Below are 14,113 nucleotides of genomic sequence, written 5' to 3' on the forward strand. Positions count from 1 at the left end.
GACCGAGGACCACCTCACTCTGCCTCCTGACCTGGTCGATGGCACACGGGATGAGGCACTGGATGTCTGTCCTGTCTCGGAAGATCTGAGGGAATGAGTTGCTGAATGAGGGGGCGGCCTGGATGGCAGGAAAGCTGATCTTCCCTGAAAGCGTAAACAAAATATTTTTACGGACGACACCAATTCCTGTTTTGGTTAATTCATCCAGCAAAAGGGATGAACACGAATGAGGTGTTCTCCCCTTTAGAGATGTGATCATCACTCAAGAGAATCTGAAACCACAGAACAGTAGGGAGGAGAGACAAATCTACAGTCCCAGGGTGGGCCTCCTTTCAGGTTTCCTTAATTTCTCTCTGCATTTCTGTTGTGATTATGCTCTATCTAGCTTTTTCCTTACCCCTTCCCTCACTCGGTGACATTTACGATGTGGTTATTAAACACCCTCTGTCCTGTAAAGGTGTCCTGTAGTGTTGAGACAGTTTCTATCTATGGGCACATGGTTTGTTTCTCACCTTTAATTACTATAAATTACAATACCCTGGTACCTAAATCTGTTTTCAGTATTTTGGATGTTGCTGTTAACACAGCTATTGCTATTTGCTTTGGCCCGCACAAGTGGTCAAAGGGCCCTGACCTTCATGCAACCTCTGACGAGTGGTGCTGGGCCAGCCCACACCCGCCGTGCTATGTGGGTACACCCAGGCATTTGCGGGGCCGGCCTGGTGCTACAGGACTAATTCTGGGGCATAGCTTCTCTTCTCCCCTGAAAGTCCTGCCTCTGTGATATTTTCTCCTAGCAGGGGTCTTCTCCCTACTTCAGGGACATCCCATTTTTGGGTTCCTGTCATTCTCTGGGGTACCAAGTGAATGCCTGCCACCACCACAAGCACCCTGTTAAAACACACAGCCATGGGGGCCATTCCGCGTGTGGGTGCCAGGCTCTGTGCTCAGGGGCTTCACCAGGCTTATCTACTGCTCACAACTCTAGGAAGAAGTGCCACACAGCCCCCATTTTACAGATGTGGACATTCAGGCTCGGACTGTTCACAGCAAGCAGCTGGCTGGGCCAGAACTCAATCCCGGCTGTCTGGCAGCACAGTGTGTGCAGCTATTTATAGGTCTATTGTCTCCCTACTTGCCGAGGGCCACCTTCCCTGAGATATCTTCCCATTAAAAAGCAGCATTCCATGGATAAAAACCCATTCAAAAGCACAGGGTTTATGCCCCAACTGTCAGGAATGAATCTGACTGAAACATCAAAGAAAAGGGTCTTGCTCATGTGAAGAGCCTCCCAGTGAGGCCTCTCCATGGCTTTTCTCTCTGAACTTGTCCTGGAAGGTCCCTCACTGACAGGGCCCTGGGATGTGCCCCCTCCCAGAGGGCAAACTGGCAGGCACAGGCCGGGATGCTGTCCTGGGCTTGCAGCTGCTTGGCCTGGAACTGTATTCCAAAAACAAAGTAGGGGAGGGGATTAGGAGGCCCACAAGTCTCAGGGATCAATTCTTTGCTTCAGGAGCTAAGGATCTAGAAAGAGAAAGCTGACGTGTCTGACAGGCACAGAAGTATATGGAGAGGGACCTAAGAGTGTGTGTGCAGGAGGCCAAGTCACAGGACTGTGAGGGTGGGCAGGGTGGGCTCTATGGGTCAAGCCCATCCTCTTACCAGGTAAAGAGAGGCTCCTGGCCGTCAGGGGAGGTCCTCCTGTAGCCCCTGGGCCTCCATCAGAGGCGCCCACATTGGCTGGGACCTCATGAGCATGCAAAGGAACTCGTCACCCCCACCCTTTTCTTTCTTCCTTTTAAACCTCTTAGTGGGTGAGAGGCCGACAGATGGTCCTCAAAGTGCAACCCCAAGGCCCAGAAATGGGACTGTAGGCATCGCACCACCTCTGCTGGGTCCTGGGAAGACCTGCCCCTGGGCTCACTGTGGGGAGGTGAGGGGCAAACATTGCTACCTGAGAGGTATCTGGGCCAAGGGGCGGATGCCAGCGCTTTACCCCAGGGCACAGGACTCCACTTACCGATGGAGTCACTGTCGGTGAAACCAAAAATGCCTTTCACTTGGTTGAAGGTAACGTGCTTCTGAATCTTCACCACATTCTTGTAGAAGCCTGGGCTCATCCTGCAAAGACAATCGGAATGAAACCCCAGGTTCAGAGGGTGGCTTCCTGCTGAGGCCAAAGCCGCAGATGGTGAAGTACGAGTGCGCAGGTGTGGGCTGAGGACACAGACTGGGCAGGAAGGTGCCCAGAAGGCATCTCTAGGCAGAGAGCTGTGACAGGCCAAGTGGAGCTGCCGTGGAAACGCATAGAAACCAGCGCCAGGCGACGGGCGGATGAAGCAGGAACACAACAGGTTCAGATTCAGTGGCTAACATGGAGCATTTAAACTCTGCCCAGGTCAGTGGTCAAGTGTGCTGCAGAGCTTCCGGTCTGGGAATCCCAAGAGAGCTTTCCTGTGAGACAGAGTCTGCTCTGTGTTATTGGAGGCCAGATATTTGAATCTTGTTGCCAGTGTGTCTGCAGAGAAACCGACACGTCCAGCCACCAAGGCAGCAACAGGGCTGGGCCACAGTGGTTGATTCAAACGACCAGATGCTCTCTCCTGGATGGTGAGGGATGTTGGTAAGAGGCCTGGACCTGTGGCAGCCATTCTGCTACCAGTGGGACCTAGGCTGAGGGTTCAGCAAACACAGGGAGGGGGAAGGACCCAGAGTAACATTTTTTTTTTTTAATATTTTATTTATTCATGAGAGGCAGAGACACAGGCAGAGGGAGAAACAGGCTCTATGCAGGAAGCCCAATGTGGGACTAGATCCCAGGACCCTGGGATCACGCCCAGAGCCAAAGGCAGACACTCAACTGCTGAGCCACCCAGGCATCCCCCAGAGTGACTTCTTACACGGCATCTCTAATACTCAGCAGCTCTACTCTCCCATTTTCCAGAAAAGGAAAGAGTGGGAAAGCTAACATTTACTACATGTTTGTATCATGTGGCAGGAGCTCTGCTAAGTGCTGGACACGGGTCAACACTACTCTACTTCACTTTGAAGCAGCAGCTTCGTACTTTCCAGATAAACACCGAGGCTCTGAGAAGTTAAGGGTCATGTCACAGACCCAGAGAATACAGGAGCTGGGATCCACACCCAGGCTCGGTTGGCTGCAACACGTATGCTTTTCTCACGTCCGGAAGCTTTTGAAGGAGTTTAAGCCTTTGTCCCTAGATGGAAAACTCCTCAATGACTTTAGGGTGACAGCGGGGGGTGGGAGTAGGGCGGGGTGTCAGAAATCCAGGGGCACTGGCTGCCTGGGTGGGGGCAGCCAGGAGGCAGGGAGGGCTATAAAAACAAAGACCCCGCTCCAGGGTTTGTGGCAGGTTGAGCAGAGTCCCTTCCATTCAGGAGCAGGAGAGGGATAGGGAAGAGAGGGGCTTTCACTTGGTAGCTTGCTGAGTTTCGGGCCCAGAGCACTGGCTGGGGCGGGGGAACAGTGTCAGAGAGAGAAGAGGCGCCAGGAACCCAGCACCATGCGAAGTGCTCCCTGGAAAGATGCCTGTTTTGTGGTCCTGCTGAGACAGGAACTACCTCTTGTTGGAGAGGGGTCCTGGGAGACCACAGCATGCTTCACGCTGCTCACACCCTAATGATGACAAGTAGCTGTCTGCCACCTGGGGGAGAGGGCCGCAGCAAGATTCCACACATCCTCGGGTGGAGGCAACTGCAAATTCTAACCGCCAGGACAAATCAGCAGGTGGCCAGCCTTCCTCCACCTGTGGTCACACTACATGACAGCCTTCAGCCCCACGTGGAGGGAAGTCTATGGTACTCCCTGTGACAGGACGCCAGCCCTGTGGTGTTTGAGCAGTACTTCTGAGTAAGATAACTGACCTTACTCGGAAGATTGGCTACTTCTTTGCCAGCCAGTGCCCATGCCACACAGACTAGAGGATGAGTGAAGGGGCTGCCCCATGAACGCTACAGCCTTCCCCAGGCAGGGGATCGGTTCCCCAGGGGCACACTGAGTGCCCATGCAGTGTGACACAGGGCCCGCATGCCAAGACTTCGCCCCTGTGGACAAGGAACAGACCTGAGTGATGGCTGAATGCCACACACTGCCTTGGGGGGAGAACGCTTGCCCTTCACACTCACACAGTTTAAAGCACATTTTCCAGATTACCTTATACAGGACCAGTGACATGTGACACTCACATGTGACATGTGACAATCACATGCTGAATGTGATTTCTAGATCATACATTTGCTGAGCACTCACTAGGTACTCCTCGAACGCCACTTTATATGTTGCACCTCATTAAGTTCTCATGAAACTGTGGCGTTGGCATCATGACCTCCTGGCCACTGAGCAAACCCCGTCCTTTGTCCTCACAGCACTCATCACCACCTGGCTTGTCATCGTTACCTGCCGACTCTCCCTGACACAGTTGTGGGCTGCTTTCTGGCAGCTGTTTCCCCAGGGTCAGTGTGATTTGTAGCAGATGCTCAAGGAATACCTACTGCGTGAATGAGTGGGCTGAGCAAGCGGGCAGAGGGCAGGTAACTCAGGTGTCTATCACACAGTAACCGGTGGTCAGGATGAGCATGCAGACGAACCCGTCCGCCTGACTGCCTCTAATACCAAACCCTTGACTTACAGGAAAACAGAGGCTCAGAGAATCTAAGGACTTGCCCAAAGGAACCAAATCAACCGGGAGCAGAGCTGAGTTTGGAACACCAGCTCTCAGGTTCCTGGGGCGGTGTCTTTCCATGCCTTATGGCTCCTGGCAGGAAGGCCTCTCCGGGCCCATGTGCAGAGCCAGGAAAGTGTGCGCTGACAGGGTGCCCAGAGCCAGCCTTGCCTGCCACAGGCTTCTTTCCTCTCAGGGGCTCAGCTGCTTCATTCCCACCCAAAGAGAGGCTGGAGGGTAGCTTATTTATAGTTTCAGCCTCTAAAGACCAGGAAGGAGCTTTGTTAAATCAAAGACCTGAATTTTAAGTTAAATTTCAAGAAAAAAGTAAAATGCCCAACTGTTTAAAATACTCTTAAAGGGAGGAAGACATCTGAAAACAGGATTTAATTTTTAAGACTTTTCTCCTGACTTTAGGTTCTACCTAAGAGGTCTTTCCAAGAAGAGGCAGCACGGACCCTTTGATTTGCATGTTGTTTGTGTTTTCATCCCTACTCTGGGTTAATGTAGAAAAAGGAAGTTCCTGCAGAGCAAAGGTGGAGGATACCAAGTGCTGTGAGCAGAGACAGGCTAGGCAAGTCACCACAGACCCCATGTTCTCTCAGAATGTGCTGAGAGGAGGATGAGTCATCTGGTGGCCCTCTCACATGCACTCCCCTTCACATGCCTACCACTCTGGCCATCTTTGTGGGCTTATAAGAAGTGTTTGTTCCCACCCCACCAGCACCTCAGTTCAGGGAGGCAGGGACTCTGCTTGGCTCACTGCTGTGTTCTCAGGGCCTAGGAGGATACTGGCCACAGAGAGCACTCCGTAACTGTTTTACTGACCTAGCGGGATAGGGTCACCCCTCACCCCATACCAGATATGGCCAAGGTGGAGCCTGGGCTGCTGAGGGGTGCATATGAATCTGGCTGTAGGAGGGACAGCTCCCAGGAAGAGGGGATGCTTGCCCATGTGTCTGGAGACTGAGTAGGCCTCCTCTGCGTTGGGAGAGGTGAGGTCAGGAGGGGGGTGGGAACTCTGGGTAGAGAAGACGGGGTGGGGGTGGGGGTATGGAACTGCAGAGTGTTTCATCTAGCTGGAGGTGGCAGTGATGCTGGAGAGGAACACTGGCCAAATGTTTTTTCTGCGACAAAAAAGGTACTCCAAGAAAGAGGGGCCTGTGAGCTAAATGGAAAGTGAACACTTCATCATGATGACACAAGTGGGAGAAGTGCAGGTGGGGGCGTGGCAAGACCATCTGTGCTTTCTGGAGGGCACTGGCTTTTGGGGGATGAGGCCGTGAGGGGCTGCTGTGGGAGGCAAATGGCAGCACCAGAGGACGCAGTGACTGGGTAGCTGCCAGCACAGCCCGGCCCTGAAAAGAGCAGCAGGACCCAGGGTATGGCTAAGCGCTTGAGCAGGTGAATCGGGTCCTTTTAAGGAATGAGGGAGACATGTTAAATAAAGAGCCATGAAAATTATAATAATGATGACACCTAACGTCTCACATAACCCAATTTCATGGACCAGGCTTGTTCTGACTCATGACCACTAAACAGAGGTGCCAGAACTTGAACCCGGGTCTGTTTTCTTCCTTCAAAGACCGTGTTTCCTCAAGGACACCACAATGCCTCCATGGCCACAGAGACGTGATTTCAAAAATCTCACAGGTAATATTAGAAAGTTATTAATTGGGCAGCCGGGGTGGCTCAGCGGTTTAGTGCCACCTTCAGCCCAGGGCGTGATCCTGGGGACCTGAGATCGAATCCCACGTTGGGCTGCCTGCATGGAGCCTATTTCTCCCTCTGCCTGTGTCTCTCCCTCTCTCCCTCTCTCTCTCTGTGTCTCTCATGAATAAATAAATGATATATATATAAAAAAAGTAAGTTATGAATTCATTTACTAGTTGGTAGAAAGGCCAAAATTCTTACCAAGGTGACTATTTCTCTCTTTGGATATAAAGCCACCAGTCATCCTATAAAGGAGATATTCTGGGGAAATGGTAATAAGCAAGCTCCTCCACACTTAGTCTCAACACAGCCCGCTCCATGCTTTCACTGCACCCTGGCCTGATAACGGGCCCTCAGTGACGGGGGCCACACCTCTTACATCCTCAGGGATCACCAGTGCCTCGCGAGAAGCATGGCATCTCAGGTGTTCAGGAAGTACTTGCTGAGTTGAACAGTATATTCTTGTTGGGACACCTGACAAAGTCTTATTTTTCTAACACACTTCTGGTAGTTGTTTGGGATGACGAAGACCTCAGAAGATTCAATTCAAGGATTTTCTGAGTGCAATATTTTGGCTATTGAATGGCAGATTTAAACAACTGGACTGTGAAGTACTGAAGTACTACTCCCAGTACTGAATGTGCTGGGAGTCTTTTTTTCTGCGACAAAAAAGGTACTGCAAGAAAGAGAAAGACCCTAACTTGACAAACTGTCCTTGGAGAGAAACTACAATTCTGTCCCAGGCTGGGAATGGGAACCTCAGCTGGTGAACGAGACCAATAAACCACATCCTAATGTTTCATAAAGGAAGGAAATCATTCCCCAAGTCTTTAGGCCATTTTAGATATGTCTGACCCAGCATGGGCTCGAGGACCTGCCGTCTACATCTGCTTTTTTAGAAGGCAGCCAGGCACCCTCTCCTTACCCCATGTAGTCAAGGTCAGAGAAGATGAAAGTCTTTTTGATGTCAAAGCCACAGGCAATGATGTCCTTGGCATTCTCCACGGCATAGCCGTAGGCCTGGTCCAAGGTCAGGTCTTTCCACAGGTACTTCTCGTCATCTGTCATCTGGATGACCAAGGGCACATTAAACACATCCTGCAGCCACCTACAAGACACCAGGGAAGAAGGCTGCCATCTCGTTTCCCGTTCTGCATCCAAAAACACAGTTCTTACCAACAGGGTCCATCAAATTTTGTCTAGGCAATCACACCATCTTATGCTGTGGGGCTGGAACTACATGTATTAACTCAGCTCTGTGCTAGCTGCTTTATACTACATTGCAGGCTGGTGATTGCTTTGGGAGGCAGGTATCATCACTTCCCTCCTGCAGACATGGAAATGAAGGGTCAGTAAAGTAACTCTGCTATGGTCACAGAGACAGGGACAGGAGGAAACAGGTTGGCTAACTCTAAGGCAATGCTTGCTCCATCCTGCCACGCTTTCTAAAGTGACACCAGAAACAAAGTGAACAGAAGCCACAAAGGCACCAGGTCCCTCATACCTTGTTTGTTTAATAAACTAGGGGTGTCCTGTCACTCTAGATATGGTTTATAAGTTAACATTCCTGATTCACTAATAAAAGTGATAAAAGGCATTTGATGCAGTACTTACTTTGTAAAAATAAACGGGATGAGGTGACCTACATGCATTGCTTCGGAAGAGGGGCCCCTGCCCGTGTACAGATAAAATGGCTTCTTATTTTCATAGGCATCAAGAATTTGGTTCATATCTCTAAAGTAAAAAAAAGAGAAGAGGAAATGGTGTGATTTTCTGAGAGAAACACTAAAGCGCTAACGCTCACTTGCAAGACACAGAGAAAACACAATGATTAGAGTTGGTTATTCTTGGTGCCCATATTAGAAAAATGACAGGAAACTTCTGACATGGTTTTCTTTCTCCTAGGATTTTTTTTTTTTTTTTTTTTTTGGAAGATTTTACTTCTTTGAGAGAAAGAGAGAGAAAGCATGAGCAGGGGCAGGGCAGAGGGAGAGGAGGAAGCAGACGCCCTGCTGAGCAGGGAGCCTGACCTGGCTCCTGATCCCAGGACCCTGGGATCATGACTTGAGCCAAAGGCAGATGCTTGACCGACTGAGCCACCCACGTGCCCCTCTCTGTGATTGTTTTAAAAGTATAAGACACGTAGGCCTGGGATAAAAGAGAGGTATAGTTAGGCAGTTGATGGAACCCCTTTGGAAATTTCAAATACTGGTGTTCACATACCATCTGCTTTACACCTGTTCCTGGGAATGACACCAAGCCAACACTACACAATTCTTAGTCAGAACCCTCAGTCCTGAGGCTCTGGAGACCCTGAATGGGGAAGACTGCACAGTTCCACACAGTCCTAACTCAGGGATGGGAGTGAGGAAGACCTCCTGGAAGTGTGGAGGGAAGTCCTCAGCTAGAGATCTGATTTGGGCTTCCTCAGCCAGGCTGGGACCAAGTGTCCTCACCTGGGAGTCATTCTGGACTCATCTGCCCTCCCCCAGAACTGGGGTTCACAGATAATGTATACGAAGGGTCCTCCTTCCTGGCTGTGCATCAGAATCACCTGGTCATATCACCTCTACCTGGGTCCCACCTTCAGAGATTCTGCTTCAGTGCAGAATCTTGGTGATATCTGGGAATCTGTATTTTCAAGAAGCTCCCTCAGTGATCGCAATGTTCACCACGGTGTGAAAGCACTACTCTAGGGTATAACTGTTTTTTGTTTCTGGATAAAATGTCCCAAAATAAAAGAGGACCTTTTCCAGAGGTCTGGGTAGGAGACTCCATACAAGAGTATTCTATTTTTTTTTTTTTATTTTTATTTATGATAGTCACACAGAGATAGAGAGAGAGGCAGAGACATAGGTAGAAGGAGAAGCAGGCTCCATGCACCGGGAGCCCGACGTGGGATTTGATCCTGGGTCTCCAGGATCGCGCCCTGGGCCAAAGGCAGGCGCTAAACGGCTGCGCCACCCAGGGATCCCATACAAGAGTATTCTAACAAGTGACTCCTCCTCATACCCCACACCGATGATTAACAGTGTTCCTCTCTGGGCTCACAGGATTATGGGAACTGTTTTTTTGTGTTTAGGGCTTTTTTTTTTTTTTTTTTTAAACCTCCAAGGAACGATTCATACACTTTTTGAAATAAGGAAAGAATAAAAAAAATTAATTCTGGAAGAAAAGAGTCCTTCTCTGGCTGTTATGGGCTTACAAGAGAGAACACAATGTGGCTGTCCCATGGGCTGTTCTTGCAGTCCTTGAGAGCCCCTCATCAGTGCCTGGGGGCAAGGCATTCCAGGGAGTGCAGGGAATGCACTGAGGCTTGCTGACCAAGCTCCGCTTTGTGAGGATGGTTTTCTGCAGGTGAAGGAGCACAGTCAAAGCCCACAGTTTGCAGCTTGACAGCCCATGCTCTTTCTCCCCTAATGCCCTACCTTACAGATGATAAAATCAGACAGAGGGGCATTCTCAAATCTGAGTCCTATGAAGACCTAAGCCAAGAGACTAAAGGTCACTACAATGAAGTAAAGTAAGTTCCATGGGCAGTGAGAGCTGCAAAATGCTAAGATAAAAAGTTCTGATTTAAGATCAACAAAATTGGTAAGCTTTGAGCTAAAGTGACCAAGGGGGGATAAAAAAGTAGACTACTGAAGTCAGGAATGAAAAAAGGGACATTACTGACTTTGTAGGAATAAAAAGGATGAGAAAGGAATACTAAGGACAATTGTATGCCCACATACTACACAATCCTGATGAAAAAGACCAATTCCTGGAGAGAAGCACCTAGCAAACTAACTCAAGAAGAAATAGAAAATCTGAACGGATCTGTAACAAACAAAGAAATTGAATTAGTAATCAAAAAATGATCCACAAAGAAAAGCCTGGAACCAGACGGCTTCATGATGAATTCTATCAAAAAAACAAAACAAAACAAAAAAACACAAAAACATTAATAGGGGCACCTGTGTGGTATAGTAGGTTAAGCATCAGACTTGATTTTAGCTCAGGTCGTGATCTCGGGTCCTGGGGTTAGGCACCATGTCAGTCTCAGCAGGGAGTCTGCTTGTCCCTCTCACTCCCCCCACCCCATGTTCTATCACTAAAATGAATGGATAAATCTTTTTTTAAAAATATATTTTATTCATTTATTCATGAGAGACACAGAGAGAGAGAGAGAGAGGCAGAGACACAGGCAGAGGGAGAAGCAGGCTCCATGCAGGGAGCCCGACGTGGGACTCGATCCCGGGTCTCCAGGGTCACGGCCTGGGCTGAAGGGAGGCACTAAACCGCTGGGCCACCTGGGTGGCCCATGAATTGGATAAATCTTAAAAAAAAAAAAAAATAAAATAACAATCCTTCACAAATCCTTCTAAAAAAATTAAAGAGGGAATATCTGCAAACTCATTCTGAGGCCAGGATTATCCTGATACCCCAAGCAAAGGTACCAAGGGAAAACTACAGATTCTTATGAGTACAGACACAAACATCCTCAGCAACTCTCTGACCAAATCCAGCAACATAAAAAGGATGATATATCATGATCAAATGAGATTTATCCTAGGCATGCAAAGTTGGTTCAACATACAAAAATGCATGAAATGTGATACACTATATTAACAGAAGACAAAACCACATGATCATCTCAACAGATGCAGATAAAGAGTTTGACAAAATCTAACATCTATCATGATAAAAATACTCAATGAACCAAGAGAAGGAAACTTCCTTAACATAATCAAAGGCATTTATGGAAAATCCATAGCTAATGGTCGAAGAGTAAAAGGATGCCCACTCTCACCACTCTTATTTGACACTGTACTAAAAGTTCCAGCCAGAGCAATCAGACAAGAAAAAAGATATCCAAATTGGAAGGAAAGAGTAAAATTAGCTTCATTCTTAGGTGACATCATTCTACATATAGAATAATGCCTTACAGAATTCTCAAAATCCTATAGAATGTAGGATTCTACAGAAAATCCTATAGAATCGTCAAAAAAAGACAAAACCTACTAGGCCAATAAATGAAATAAGGAAAGCTGCAGGATATAAGATCAACAGACAAAAGTCAGTTGTATTTCTATAGAGTAGTGAGATTAACTGTGATTTATAATGAGAAATATATTTGGTCTTTGTCACAGAGTTCCTAAAATCCATGGAATTTCCTAAGTGATAAGAGGGATAAATGTGACATTCACATAACAAAGCCCTTTTCAACCACATCTAAGTTTATATTAATAGGTGACTTTTAGAAAGTCCCTAGGTAACCTAAGGATGGGGACTGGTTGCCAGGGGAACCAATCCAAATCAGAAGGTTGGTACTTTTCTGACCCCTTTCTCCTAAAAGGGGTTGGAGATTGACCTTAATCACTAATGGCCGATGATATAATCAGTCATACCCATATAATAAAGCCCCCATAAAACACCAAAGGATGTGGTTTGGGGAGCTTCTGGGTTGGTGAACATGTGTGGGTGTGGGTAGGGTGGTACACCCAGAGAGGGCATGGAATCCCCACCCCTTCCTACATAACTTGTCCTCTGCATGTCTTTCATTTGCCTATTCCTAAGTTATATCCTTTTATAATAAACCAGTGATCTTGTAAGTAAACTATTTTCCTAAGTCATGTGAGCTGCTCTAGCAAATTAATTGAACCCCAGGAGGTGGTTATGGGAACCTCTGATTTATAGCTGGTTGATCTATAAGATGTCTACAGATGACAACCTGGACTTGTGACTAGCATCTGAAGTAGGCTGAGGGGGGGCTGTCTTTTAGGACCAAGCCTTTAACCTGAGGGACCCAATGGTCCAAATGGACAGTATCAGGACCGTGTTAAATTGTAGAATACCTAGCTGGTGTTGCAGAACTGCCTGATGTGTGGAAAGCCACACATCTGGTGTCAGAAGTGAAATTTTTTTTTTTAAGATTTTATTTATTCATGAGAGACAGAGAGAGAGAGAGAGAGATACAGGCAGAGGGAGAAGCAGGCTCCATGCAGGGAGCCCGATGTGGGACTCGATCCCGGGACCCCAGGATCACGCCCTGGGCTGAAGGCGGCACTAAACCACTGAGCCACCTGGGCTGCCCCATGAAATGGTGTTGTAGCAAAGTGCTGAAAATCGAGGAGACACAGAAGAGTGTGTTTTTCTTTCAGAAGTAACAATGAACAATCTGGAAATGAAGTTAAGAAAATGCTACTTGTAAAACATCAAAAAGAATAAAACAGTAGGAATAAATCTAACAAAAGTAGTGTAAGACCTGTAACTGAATACTATAAAACACCACCAGAAAGAAACTATAGCCCTGAGTGGAAAGACATTCTATGTGCATGGACTGGAAGACTTAACATTTTAAGATACAATACTCCCTAAACTGATCTACAAATTCAGTGCAATCCATATCAAAATCCCAGCTGTCTTTTTCCCAGCAGAAATTAGCAAGCTGATTCTAAAATTAACTCAGGAATGCGAGGCACCTAGAAGAGGCAAAATAATCTTGAGAAGAATAAAGCTGAAGAACTCACACTTTGCAATGTCAAAACTTGGAACAAAACCATAGTAATCAAGACTTATGTATTAAATTTAACAGACCCTTAAATATAAGGTCAACTGATTTTCAACAAGAGTGCCAAGAAAATTCAATTAGGGAAAAAACAGTCTTCAGAATACGGTGTTGGGACAACTAGATATCCACATGCAAAAACATGAAGTTGGACCCTACTTCACACCATATATAAAAATGAACTTGATTGGGCAGCCCTGGTGGCTCAGCAGTTTAGCGCTGCCTTCAGCCCAGGGTGTGATCCTGGAGACCTGGGTTCGAGTCCCACGTCGGGCTCCCTGCATGGAGCCTGCTTCCTCCTCTGCCTGTGTTTCTGCCTCTCTCTGTGTGTGTCTCTCATGAATAAATAAATAAAATAAAAAAAAAATTAACTTGAAATGGATCAGAGACCTAAATGTAAGAGCCAAAATCATAAAACTCTTGGAAGAAAATATAGGTGCACATCTTCATGATCTTGGATTAGGCAATAGTTTCTTAGACACTAAGCAACCAAGGAAACATAAACTAGATTTCATAAAAATCAAAAAGTTTTGTGTTTCAAAGGACATTATCAATAAAGTGAAAAGACAATCTATACAATGGGAATAAGTATTCGTAAATCATACATTTGGTAGAAACTAGAATCCAGAACACACAAAAAACTATTATGATTCAATAATAAAAAAAACAAATAATTAAAGAGTAGGCAAAGGATCAGGGTAGATATTCTCCACTGAAGAATATATAAAAAATAGGCAGGAAGGCCCTTGAGTGGCTCAGTTGATTAGGCTTCCAATTCTTGATTTCAGTTCAGGTCATGACCTCTTGGTCCTGGGATCGAGCCCTGCTGCATCCAGCTCTAGCTCTGTGCTCAGTGGGGAGTCTGCTTGAGATTCTCTCCCCCTCTCCTGTTACCTCTGCCCCTCCCTCCTGGTTGCTCCCCTTCTTTCTCTCTCTGAAATAATAAATAAATCCTTAATTTTTAAAAAGATTTATTTATTTATTCATGAGCAAGACAGAGAGAGAGAGACAGAGACATAGAAAGACAGAGAAGCAGGCTCCTCACAGGGAGCCCAATGTGGGACTTGATCCCCAACCCGGGATCACGCCCTAAGCCTAAGGCAGACACTCAACCGCTGACCTACGAGGTGTCCCATAAATAAATCTTTAAAAAAAAAAAAAAAGAAAA

The 14,113-nt window shown here is 47.0% G+C and overlaps 1 protein-coding gene across 9 annotated transcripts in view; it reads right to left on the bottom strand.

The window, feature by feature from the left end:
* Window positions 1-14,113, bottom strand: part of WARS1 (tryptophanyl-tRNA synthetase 1) — a 34,353-nt gene that overhangs the window by 6,311 nt on the left and 13,929 nt on the right. For all 9 annotated transcript variants that reach the window (XR_012037205.1, XR_012037206.1, XM_072839947.1 and 6 more), the window contains 4 exons: window positions 8,010-8,129; window positions 7,321-7,503; window positions 2,021-2,121; window positions 32-144 (listed from right to left, as the gene is read on the bottom strand). Coding sequence is in view for 7 of the 9 variants with exons in the window: in XM_072839947.1 (XP_072696048.1) it covers window positions 32-144; window positions 2,021-2,121; window positions 7,321-7,503; window positions 8,010-8,129 (517 nt within the window). In the remaining 2 variants the exon portion in view is untranslated. The remainder of the gene's footprint in view (window positions 1-31; window positions 145-2,020; window positions 2,122-7,320; window positions 7,504-8,009; window positions 8,130-14,113) is intronic.

This window comes from Canis lupus, chromosome 9 (genome assembly GCF_048164855.1).
Source record: "Canis lupus baileyi chromosome 9, mCanLup2.hap1, whole genome shotgun sequence".
NCBI lineage: Eukaryota > Metazoa > Chordata > Mammalia > Carnivora > Canidae > Canis > Canis lupus.